The sequence below is a fragment of the Zerene cesonia genome, chromosome 23 (genome assembly GCF_012273895.1).
Source record: "Zerene cesonia ecotype Mississippi chromosome 23, Zerene_cesonia_1.1, whole genome shotgun sequence".
Lineage (NCBI taxonomy): Eukaryota > Metazoa > Arthropoda > Insecta > Lepidoptera > Pieridae > Zerene > Zerene cesonia.
This window is the reverse complement of record NC_052124.1, coordinates 1,634,812-1,645,746: the sequence shown is the minus strand read 5'-3', so window position 1 is coordinate 1,645,746 and position 10,935 is coordinate 1,634,812. Positions and strand designations below refer to the sequence as shown.

The 10,935-nt window shown below is 35.1% G+C and overlaps 4 protein-coding genes across 4 annotated transcripts in view; 2 read left to right on the top strand and 2 right to left on the bottom strand.

Moving 5' to 3' along the window:
• Window positions 1-2,601, top strand: part of LOC119836165 (homeobox protein cut-like) — a 21,085-nt gene extending 18,484 nt beyond the window's left edge. Inside the window, exons 8-9 of the mRNA XM_038361420.1 lie at window positions 484-669; window positions 1,123-2,601. Coding sequence (XP_038217348.1) covers window positions 484-669; window positions 1,123-1,288 — 352 coding nt within the window. The 3' untranslated portion in view covers window positions 1,289-2,601. The remainder of the gene's footprint in view (window positions 1-483; window positions 670-1,122) is intronic.
• Window positions 2,602-2,822: 221 nt separating this feature from the next.
• On the bottom strand, window positions 2,823-5,598 carry LOC119836218 (GPN-loop GTPase 3-like). The gene is made up of 5 exons (XM_038361488.1): window positions 5,317-5,598; window positions 4,709-4,905; window positions 4,268-4,482; window positions 3,828-3,933; window positions 2,823-3,116 (listed from the first exon to the last, which is right to left on the bottom strand). The coding sequence occupies exons 1-5, from the start codon at window positions 5,359-5,361 to the stop codon at window positions 2,843-2,845; spliced, it is 837 nt and encodes a 278-aa protein (XP_038217416.1). The 5' UTR covers window positions 5,362-5,598; the 3' UTR covers window positions 2,823-2,842.
• A 344-nt stretch (window positions 5,599-5,942) lies between these two features.
• On the top strand, window positions 5,943-7,832 carry LOC119836210 (heat shock protein 68-like). The gene has a single exon (XM_038361478.1). It carries the CDS (start codon window positions 5,949-5,951, stop codon window positions 7,830-7,832), a length of 1,884 nt encoding a protein of 627 aa, XP_038217406.1. The 5' UTR covers window positions 5,943-5,948.
• A 1,045-nt stretch (window positions 7,833-8,877) lies between these two features.
• Window positions 8,878-10,935, bottom strand: part of LOC119836164 (homeobox protein cut-like) — a 3,273-nt gene continuing 1,215 nt past the window's right edge. Inside the window, exon 2 of the mRNA XM_038361419.1 lies at window positions 8,878-10,933. Within this exon, the coding sequence (XP_038217347.1) occupies window positions 10,574-10,933 (360 nt within the window). The 3' untranslated portion in view covers window positions 8,878-10,573. The remainder of the gene's footprint in view (window positions 10,934-10,935) is intronic.

Sequence of the window (10,935 nt, the reverse complement as noted above, 5' to 3'; positions counted from 1 at the left end):
TGTGACAGCTGGACAAACATACTCTCTATATATGCCATTCTAGACTGAAACTCCAAAAGTCACCCGGGGCCGCTGAAAATCAGTGATGGTAAGGTAATTTTACCATACCATCTTATACTGAGCTGGCTCCTTTTGTCAACATTCATTGCCACATACCACTTAGTGAGCATACACTAGATGATTCTTTTATATATATTTAATTTTATTTTTCTTTTTGTTTTCTTTTTTTCTATTTCTGTTTATGTTGTCCATGTCTATGTTATGTTATCTAGTTGTGTTCATATGTCTAAATTTCCTTATGTGATGTTGACAATAAATGTGTTTATTATTATTATATATATAAAATTCTCGCATTTCTAACTCCTCCGATACGACTGGACCGATTCTCATAAAACTTTTATGTGTATATCGGCTGAGAATCGGCCAACATCTAATTTTCGTAGCACGTAAATGATAAGTGTATGACAGAACAGTGTTTGCCAGGTCAGATACTAATATAGAAGTTTCTCAGGTGACCAACCACTTTGAGCTGATCAACTACTCGGAGTGGGGGAGCTGCGTGAACGGGGTGATGTACGCTTGTGACCTATCGCACTACAGTGATGAGCCAGCGGTGAACGGTGATGGTGAACTGGCTGGATTGATTAAGAAGACTAAGCCGAAGTTTAAGTGAGTTGCTTTTGAACTGAGTTCAAAAAGGTGGAGCTTGTCATTTGACGGTTTTTTTTGTTGAGTATGTTACCTAAGAACTTTCGAATTGGTGAATCGATTTTGTGAGTTTTGTGTTAAATTTTTGTTAATTTCTAGTTATAATATTGAGAAGGTTGCATCTTGTACCGGATGATGAAAATAGGAAATAAAAAAAAATACGCCTCTGTTAGTCACTTAATATGTAGCTTTCAAATGGTAATGGTAATGGTAAATAAAATAATATGCTTTCTTTTATTGTTAATGTAATAAATTTTCACTTTGTAATTTTACCTATATTCAGGTAACACTAGCACTAATATTCTCAAAATAAATTGATTTATCCAAATGTAATGATGCATATAATAATTATATATGAAATATTAAAAGACCCATTACTAAAGACTAATTAAAACCTGCTATCACGCTTTACAGACTGAACGGCGCCCTAACCGCGCCCTCGGGTCCCGCGGAGTGCGCCTGCGGGACCGGCGCCCCGCCCTCCGCCGCGTGGGAGGGCTCCGCGCTTGTACCTCACGGCGCCCTACTACAGTTCGGATGCTTGCGCTATGTGTTCAGTATTACCGATACGCGCCGTTAGTGTGTAGTGTCCCTGGCGCCATGGGGCCTCAGTGGAACCTAAATTGTGTACACAGTAGATAAAACTGATACGCGATGATAGTGTGTAGTGTCAATAGCGCCCTAGGGCTTCAGTGGATCCTTAATTGTGTATAATAGTAGACATAAAACTGATACGTGATAATGGTGTCAGTAACGAATCAAGGGCCGCTGTAGTCATTTATTGAATATTCAGTAGACATGTGATACGCAACATTATGTTGTAGTGTCAATGGGGTCCTGAGGCCCCGGCGCCCTATCTGCATCCTGAAGCTTCAATCAAGCCTAATGGTATATAAGAAAGACAATAGAAAATTTTAATGGGTGTGGTGATAATGGCGCCTTTGTCCCATCACGGAGTTTCAGTGAAGCTCTTATTGTGCATGGAATAGACGGTATCACAGATACGCGCCTTTAATACACTTGCTGTTAGTGGCGCCCTTATCGCGCCCTAGTGCCTCAATGGAGTCCAAATTAAGTATGAAAATAGTTTTTGCGGCATTTCTATAAACATTGCACGTGAAGACTCCCTAACTGCGCCCTTTTTATATTTTATATGGATGCATTATGGGAAGTAAATTGAAATAATTTGTGTTTGTTGGAATTTATTTTTATTGAAAATTTTTGGACAAAAAAGGTGACATGCACTTATAATTAGATTTAAATTAAATTTCTAAATTTCTAACTAAAATGTATAAGCAAGGATTTCTATACCTCCTGTGTTATTCTGGTACATAAGGTGCATTACTGCGGAGTATTATCAAAATCGGTTCAGTGGTTTCCACTTGAAAGAGTGGCAAACGTACATCCTTACAAACCTACGCGTTTATAATATCATTAGGATGTAATTTTATATTATTTCTGTCATAACAGCTAACGCCTCAAAGAAAGCGTTTACATAAAGTTCTTGGTCTAAATCGAAAGAACTAATGAAAAGATAATCGTATAGATAGATTTAAAACTAGCGTTCCGCCCCGGCTTCACCCGTGGTCCGTTTTTCTCTATAAAAATCTTCCTTGTGCCTTAAAAAAACGTTAAATAAAATTTTGCCAATTTGGTCTAACTGTTATCAAGTTTTACATTTGACGATACATTTTTAATTATATAGTTAGATAAACAAATTCAAGTATTGCTCGAAGAACAATAATAAATTTTATATAAACAGCGATTTATTTCCCAGCCATGTGTGTATAAATGTTGCTATGTAAGTCTTTTACTTTCTCATTTCCTATTTATAGATAAGTGTTATTGTACTTTAGTTAGGCTTTTGCTATCGAATAAAACACATTAAAATTGTGTTTGTGTTTCATTAAAATGTGATCATAAATTGCTATGATGTAAAAATGTAAATAATGTTTATGTATTAAAATAAAATTCAATCTGAGTATATGTGAATAACTAACTGTAAAAGATAACCAGCTTTCCTTCTTAAATGGACTATCAAATACTGAAAGAACTTTTCAAATGCAAGCAAAAAGTATAAAAACAGGTATATTTTCCATTGAAATAAAATTCGGTTTTAAATCAATGCTTTATTTCAAGAACAATCGTCCCCTTCTTCCGGGTCTGGTTCATCAAAATCACGAATTTTGACATCTGCATCTTCGCCATACTGTATTATATTGTCTATGGTGATCAATATATTGTCTATGCTCTCTTCGTCCTTTATGTTAAGCGGGTAGAAGCGAACCAAACTAAAGTTTTCGATAACTTCACCGATAGCTTCTGTTAGTTTAGCGTATTTCTCGTGCCATCGGGATTTAACGTTCCTCATATCAGCTAGTAATATGTGGGGGTCTGGATCTAGGTAACTAAAAAATTATAATAATTTTGATCTGATTTACGCTATACTAGCTGTGCCCCATGGTTTTATCCACATAGTGTTCGAGATTGATGTTGAAATAAAATTTTTATTATTTTACCTTTTACACATAGTACCTGATGTTATACAGCCGAAAGCTTTCCTCAATAAATGGGCCATCTAATTTTTCAAATCGGACCAGAAGCTCCTGAGATTAGCGCTTCCAACCAAACAAACTAACACGTCTGTATTATATTAGTATAGTTTTAGAACTCCAGGCCCTTCAGTGATAATGGGATATAAAGCTAAAGCAAAGCAAACATAAGCACACTGTATATGTTAGTTTACATATATCATAGGAGCCATCATCAATTTACAATCCAAAATTATGTAAAATTAGTTGTAGCCTTGCTCCTCAAATATATACAAAAGACACATTGCAGTGTCATATGGTACAGCAGTATTTTTAAGAAGAGTTAACTACTGTCTATAGGTTGTATAGTCTAAAATCATGAAAACTCTACACATTTTCTTGCTTAACTATTACATATTAATTAACTGACTATATGGATTTTGGCATGTAGACTTGGAACATCATTATATTGTTTAATTAATTTTTGTATTGCCATCTCCACTATTCAAGTACACTTCTATTATATAATATGCATTTTAAATGTTTAGTTATTTTTATTTGTATGTATAAGTATTATAAAATACCAACTTATCAAGTTGTCTGCGGGCCGATTTACTCAATAAATCCATCTTTGTTAAAATATTAACATGTGGCAATTCTAAGTTCACCATCACACTGAGAGCAGCCATTGTTCCTGAAATATGGTTGATGAAAAACTTATGAATATGTTAAATTTTATTATTAAAAGTTGTATTAAATATTCATATAATGGTCGGGGTCAAAACTTTATTTGTGAAAGTGATATTTTAGTCCTATATTTAGATCATGCTTCATAAAATCCAGCCAGTTATTTATACAAATCAAGCAGTTCATTCAGAAGATAACAATTTACAAGCAACATGTTATCATAGCTTTTAAATAAAAGTAATCATTATTTCTATGTCCTTATATAAATTTACTTTTATAATACCTTTGAGCTTAAAGTTCTAATTCCTCATATTAAAAAGTAATATTTCAACATAGAATACCTGACAAAAACTTTGCTCCATCCACCATAAACTGAGAATCGATCATGAACACAACACATATTCTGAAATTCCACTTCTCCAGCTGATCAACCAGCCTCTTTATAACTGGTAAGTGGGTATACAACTCAATCTGTCCCGGGCAATCAAACAGTATATAATCATCATCCACATCTCCTAGTTGCTCTTCCAGCCAATCACAGTTTTCTAATAGTGTTCTGTAAATTGTTAAATATTATTGCGATTTTATGTACTCCAAGTATCATGCTAACAAAATTAGCCTGGAATTAAAACTGATAGATCCTATGGCTTCATTGGCTAGAATCTAGATAAAAAGTAGCCCATTACCTATCTCTGTACCAAAATTCAAGTAACACACTTGTATAAATCTTTACAAATTTTTGCATTAATATTAGTAGGATAGTATATACATAGAAAACATACTCCATACAAAATACAAGGCCTCCATTTGGCCCAAACTGCAGTTCTTCATCCTCCATAGCATCATCCAGATGTATTAACTCTCGAATATCCACTAGAGGCTGGTAATCAAAATGTTCTGCTGCCGGGTCCAGGTTTACAACCTCTATAAGCCTCTTGGTGTCAGTCGCATGTTTCACCATTGTGGAACAGTAGGTGGACTGTGGTAATACATTACGGTTAATGCAATTTATTAAAAAGTTATAAAATCATTTATGAAAACGCTCTGAGAGTTATAATTATAATTTAACTTATAGTCTAGAGAGTTTAAATTATGGTATGGTTTTTGATTTCTGTTTTGCTTAAGTACAAGTGAAAATATTTTAATGCGAAACACTATGTAAAGCACCAATACTGATGTTTAAAGTAAAAATGCTAAGTAATATGAAGGATATAAAATTATTTTCTAATGGAAAGTCCTGTATCTTGTATATAGAATAGTGTTTTAGAATTTAATTAAAGGAGGTAAAATGGGAATCACATAAATAAGAAACCTATTTAAAAGTTACGTAGATTTATATAAACGATACGATAAGAGGATTATTTGAAATTCTCTATTCTATGTTACTTACTTTTCCACTGCCCGCTGGGCCCACAACTAACTGTGCATAACGCATTGTTAATTTAATGTTAAAATACTAAAGTTCAGGTTATATTAATTTTTACAAGAACTACAAATGGACCATACGTTACTTTCCAATTAATCAAGTTTTATAACATTTGTGCATTTTTATAGGGACTGATCTTTTTTGTATATTATCTTTTTCTTGTATTTTACACTCAAGAAAGTTACTTTTTTATATTAAATTACATGCACCGTTGTTTTGATTCTATGAAAAGTCAAAATGTGTTTCAAATTCTTGAATGACTTTGACGTTTGAAGCATTTTCATACTAAAGAAAGATGCGTTCTATGAATTATAAAAATATTATTATTGATAACCGGGAGGACTAGGAATTGATGAATACACATCATTATGAATAAAAAATCCACAATTTTAGTAAAAGTCGAGTTAGAGTTACACATATAACGCTCTTCATTCTGTAGACTTTAGCATATAAAATGTAGATTTTTTTAAAGTCCTGGCTTGAAGTAAAAAGTAATTAAAATATAAAATAACAATAAACTATCAATTACTATCAAATATTTTCGTGCGAGAGTGAGTTTAAAAACATTCGGAGCAATAAAATATATAAATAAAAATATGCCAGCAATTGGAATCGATTTGGGAACAACATATTCTTGTGTAGGAGTGTGGCAGCACGGTAACGTTGATATTATAGCTAACGATCAGGGAAATAGAACGACTCCGTCTTACGTAGCTTTTACTGATACTGAACGTCTCGTAGGCGATGCCGCTAAAAACCAGGTAGCACTCAATCCAAGTAACACTATATTTGATGCGAAGCGTCTTATCGGTCGTAAATTTGATGATCCGAAAATTCAGCAAGATATAAAACACTGGCCATTTAAAGTGATCAATGATGGAGGAAAACCTAAAATTCAAGTAACCTACAAAGGCAAGACAAAAAAATTTGCACCAGAAGAAATTAGCAGCATGGTTCTGGCGAAGATGAAAGAAATCGCCGAGGCTTATATGGGAACATCAGTAAGAAATGCCGTTATAACCGTCCCTGCTTATTTCAACGACTCGCAAAGACAAGCTACTAAAGATGCAGGAGCTATCGCTGGTCTCAACGTGCTTCGTATAATAAATGAGCCAACAGCTGCAGCGTTAGCGTATGGTTTGGATAAAAATTTAAAAGGAGAGAGAAACGTTCTTATCTTCGATTTAGGTGGTGGGACTTTTGATGTGTCTATACTTACCATCGACGAAGGATCTCTCTTCGAAGTTAAAGCTACAGCTGGTGACACACATCTTGGTGGAGAAGATTTTGACAACAGACTAGTCACTTTTTTGGCTGACGAATTTAAGAGGAAACATAAGAAAGACCTCCATTTGAATCCCAAGTCATTAAGACGTTTGAGAACTGCTGCTGAGAGAGCTAAGCGTACACTATCCTCAAGCACAGAAGCGAGCATAGAAATAGATGCACTATACGAAGGTATAGATTTCTTTTCTAAAATATCTAGAGCACGCTTCGAAGAACTCAATGCAGACTTATTTCGCGTTACATTAGAACCGGTTGAAAAAGCGCTTAAAGATGCCAAATTGGATAAAAATTCTATACAAGACATTGTTATGGTTGGGGGCTCTACACGCATACCTAAAATACAAAGCCTTCTTCAAAATTTCTTTAACGGAAAGAAGCTTAATATGTCTATAAATCCTGATGAAGCTGTAGCTTATGGTGCAGCCGTCCAAGCCGCAATTCTAAGCGGAGAAAAACATTCCAAAATAAATGATGTTTTGCTTGTCGACATTACACCTCTATCAATGGGTATTGAAACGGCTGGCGGTGTAATGACAAAAATAGTCGAACGCAACGCTAAAATACCTTGCAAACATTCTCAAATATTTACAACCTATTCGGATAACCAGCCCGCTGTTACTATTCAGGTTTATGAGGGTGAAAGAGCTCTTACGAAAGACAATAATTTGTTAGGTACTTTTGATCTAACTGGTATCCCGCCAGCACCTCGAGGTGTCCCACAGATAGATGTAGCATTCGATATAGATGCCAATGGAATCCTTAATGTAACTGCTACAGAAAATAGCACCGGTAAAAGCAAGAACATTGTTATCAAGAACGATAAAGGCAGACTGTCACAAGCAGAGATTGATCGCATGCTAGCTGATGCTGATAGATATAAAGAAGAAGATGATCGTCAGAGAGAGAGGGTCGCTGCTCGTCATAAACTGGAAGGGTATTTGTTTGGAGTAAAGCAAGCGTTGGACGATGCTGGGAAATTAGGGGATAATGAATGTGCGAGGGCTCGTAGAGTTTGTGACGATGCCCTAAAGTGGCTTGATAGTAATTCTTTAGCTGAAAATGATGAATATGAAGATAAGCTCAAAGAAGTGACCGCAGCGTGTGCTCCCTTGATGAAAAAACTACACAGTGCTGGAGCTAAGAGTCGTAAATCGAAGGACAGTGACGAACCTGTTATTGAAGAAGTTGACTGATTTTTTTTAGTTTTTTAACTGTTATGTAAAATTATGAATATACCAAATTAATTGTGCAATTTATTACCAGCATTACTTTTTTATATCCTTTTATATACCATATAGCTGTTGTTTTTTTTATTTTTTTTCTTTATATTTCGTATGTCAAATAAGTGTGCTTACGTGTGCTATGGTGCTTCTACGAATCATACTTAATTCTATGAAATGTAAACCATTATATCTCATTTGTCAACATATTACTTTTTGGACGTGTTAGTCTTACGGCTGCTTTCAATATCCTATTAGTATCCTACAGATAGGTCTCTTCGGTAATTAGCTAATAATTTTTAATTTGCATTTAACAATCAAGGTCAACCGCTGTCTATCAGTAACCGAGGACAGATGGCATCATACCTCGCAAATGTTCTAACTCTCTGTACAAAAGCATGTGCAATACACAACTAGTTTTATTTCAAATATTTCAAACAGTTGGGAGATATTTTTTCTATAACATCAAAAATAAAATAACGTTATTGCGATTTTCTTAAAGGGGCAGATATAATATTCAATAGGACTGTCACATTTACTAAACCGATTTTGATAGCATCAAATTAGAAATAGACTAAATCTTAGTAAGACGCTTCCTTATACTCATGCTTATTAATCACTTGTTTGATTAGTAGTAGAATTTATTTTGATACATTTGTATTTTAGCTAGTGTCCGGTAAACAATCCAAAAAGATTTAATTTATGATTCAGAAAAAAAATCCTGTAATAGATGAGAGCTGAAAAATTTGCTCAGAAAATTCCACAGGCGTTAAAATTCTAATAAAACACATACATCGATTAGCAATTTCTTTATTTTAATTCAATAACTTTAGAAATTGTTCAGAAAGAAGACAATGGTTCAGCGTCATTAATATTATGATATGAACAATAATAATTACTGCTATAATTTTATCACTATATTATAATTTATATAATGGAGATAATGTACTAATGATTCCTATTTCCTACGAGACTCATATACACGGCCTACTACTCACGTCACTTTAACAAATCAATTATACAAACTATAAAGTCAAATTATAGGTTATTTAGAATATTCTGGATGCACTGTACTTTTCGTAACGTTATAACAGAGCCAGTTCATTGGTAAATTAGAAAAGCAGTCAGTCTTTTCAGTATTCTATTTTTGAACGTCATTTTTACAAACATGTGATTGAATAATATTTAAATAATTTTTATGTAATACATGGCATTTAGACATAAAACATTATATTTTAGCATGTATTTGTTTATCACATAAAATTGTTTTGTGCCATTAATAAGAAAATATTTTTTTCGAATGTTTGGCATCACAGAATACTCTGACCCATTCCAACAATGATAATTATAAATTCTGTAAATATCCATAAAGCAAAAGCTACTTCAAAACACAGACGAAAAAGCAACGTACCATAGATATCGTTATATTTAAAAATTAAACTCTGTCAAGTATCTTCCGATACATTTATGAAATAAACAATTCGTTACTGTTAAACAGCCTAATGTAATATTGACTATTACATGCTAAATCTTATTTCTAGACTTATTTTCATATTTAACATCGATATGTATGGAGTTGGTAATGCTATAAAACTGAAGTATTGAAAAATTGCATTTAAGTCTTTCAAAATTCAATAATAAACCTCGGGAGGGGCCTAGCGCTATTAAGAATTTCGTTAATTTGTTCAACATTGTCAAAAGTTAAAAATTTTCCTTTATGATAACCCCGTTTACGTATAATTTTGGGCTCACTATACCTAATCAACTATTTCGCTAACTAATTTTATGTGGCATTTTATATTTACACAATAATAACTGAATATTATTTACATCGATGCAAGGGGTATGGTTCCCGTTTAAATGTACATTTCAATTATCGATATAATCTAATTACGAGAAAAACAAAAGGGATAATAAAACAAAAAATAAAACAACAAAAATTCAAAATAAGATTAAAAGCAAATTTATTGCTAAAAATAAAATAAATCTATAACCACAAGCAATACATCATTTGCTTATCTGTAGGATAATTTGTGTTTGAATTTGTACATTCTTTTTTTAAAATCACTAAGTCTGTTACAAAAGTAGGGTCTATAGATCTCGTGAAGAAATTGTCTATGATATACAGTGACAGATAATATACATCACAACTTTGAGCCATACTGCTTATGTATTACATAATAATCGTAGAAAAACATAAAATTGTATAAAATAAACATCCATAATTTAAAGTGAAACTCACATAACCCAATAATAATATTTTTAACCTCACCGGTTCATATAAACATAATAATACTTTTCAACTGGGATACAGTATACCGTTACTTAAATTTACATCTGATTGCACTTTAAAATTTATTTAACAATAAACGTACTCTACACTTAACTAATCGGCGACGGCTCGCGTCGGTCACACGCCAGTCGACAATCTCGTATCCTACGTACATATTTACAGGACCGCGTCTCGGGTTCCACATATTTGGTATATTTATTTACAACGATCGAATCTAAAGTGTGACGAGCCGCACTTAAAATATTCAGTTGGCCGCGCCCCTTCCGGGCGCGTAATACATATAAAATTAAAGCGAAATGCAAATTTTGTATCGCAAGTTCCCGCGGGCGGCGCTCGCCTAACGCTATGTACAGAGTCTTTGGCCTCACAGTCGAGTCGCTACAACTACACGTCACTCGGCGGGCGCGGAGCCCTCGCCGCCCTAGTACTCCCACTGGTCCTCCGCCTCCGTCTTGATGTCGTCGGGCGCCAGCGCGGGCTCGGGCTCCGCCGCGGGCGCGGGCTCCCGCGCGGGCGAGGGCTCCACCCGCACGGTGGGCTCCGCCTCGCGCCGGAAGTCGTCGCTGCGCATCACGCACACGCCGTTGATGATGACCTCGTCGGGGCGGCGCGGCTTGTCGTCCTGCCAGTCGGGGTTGACCCACTGCGGCGCGGCGGGCTTGCGGCGGCTGGAGCGCGCCGGCGCCGACGCCGCCTTGGGCTCGCTCTTGTCCTCGTCCAGCGAGTCCTCCGAGCCGAGGTTGCTCTCCGCGTCGTCGTCCTCGAACTCGTCCGCGTCGGGCT

Coding starts and splice junctions, on each gene's coding strand:
- LOC119836210 (XM_038361478.1), top strand. CDS start 5,949: ATGCCAGCAATTGGAATCGATTTGGGAACAACATATTCTTGTGTAGGA.
- LOC119836218 (XM_038361488.1), bottom strand. CDS start 5,361: ATGCGTTATGCACAGTTAGTTGTGGGCCCAGCGGGCAGTGGAAAA. Junction 4,483..4,708: donor GGCCTTGTATTTTGTATGGA/GTATGTTTTCTA, acceptor AACAATTTACAG/AACACTATTAGAAAACTGTG. Junction 3,117..3,827: donor GCCCGCAGACAACTTGATAA/GTTGGTATTTTA, acceptor ATAATTTTTTAG/TTACCTAGATCCAGACCCCC.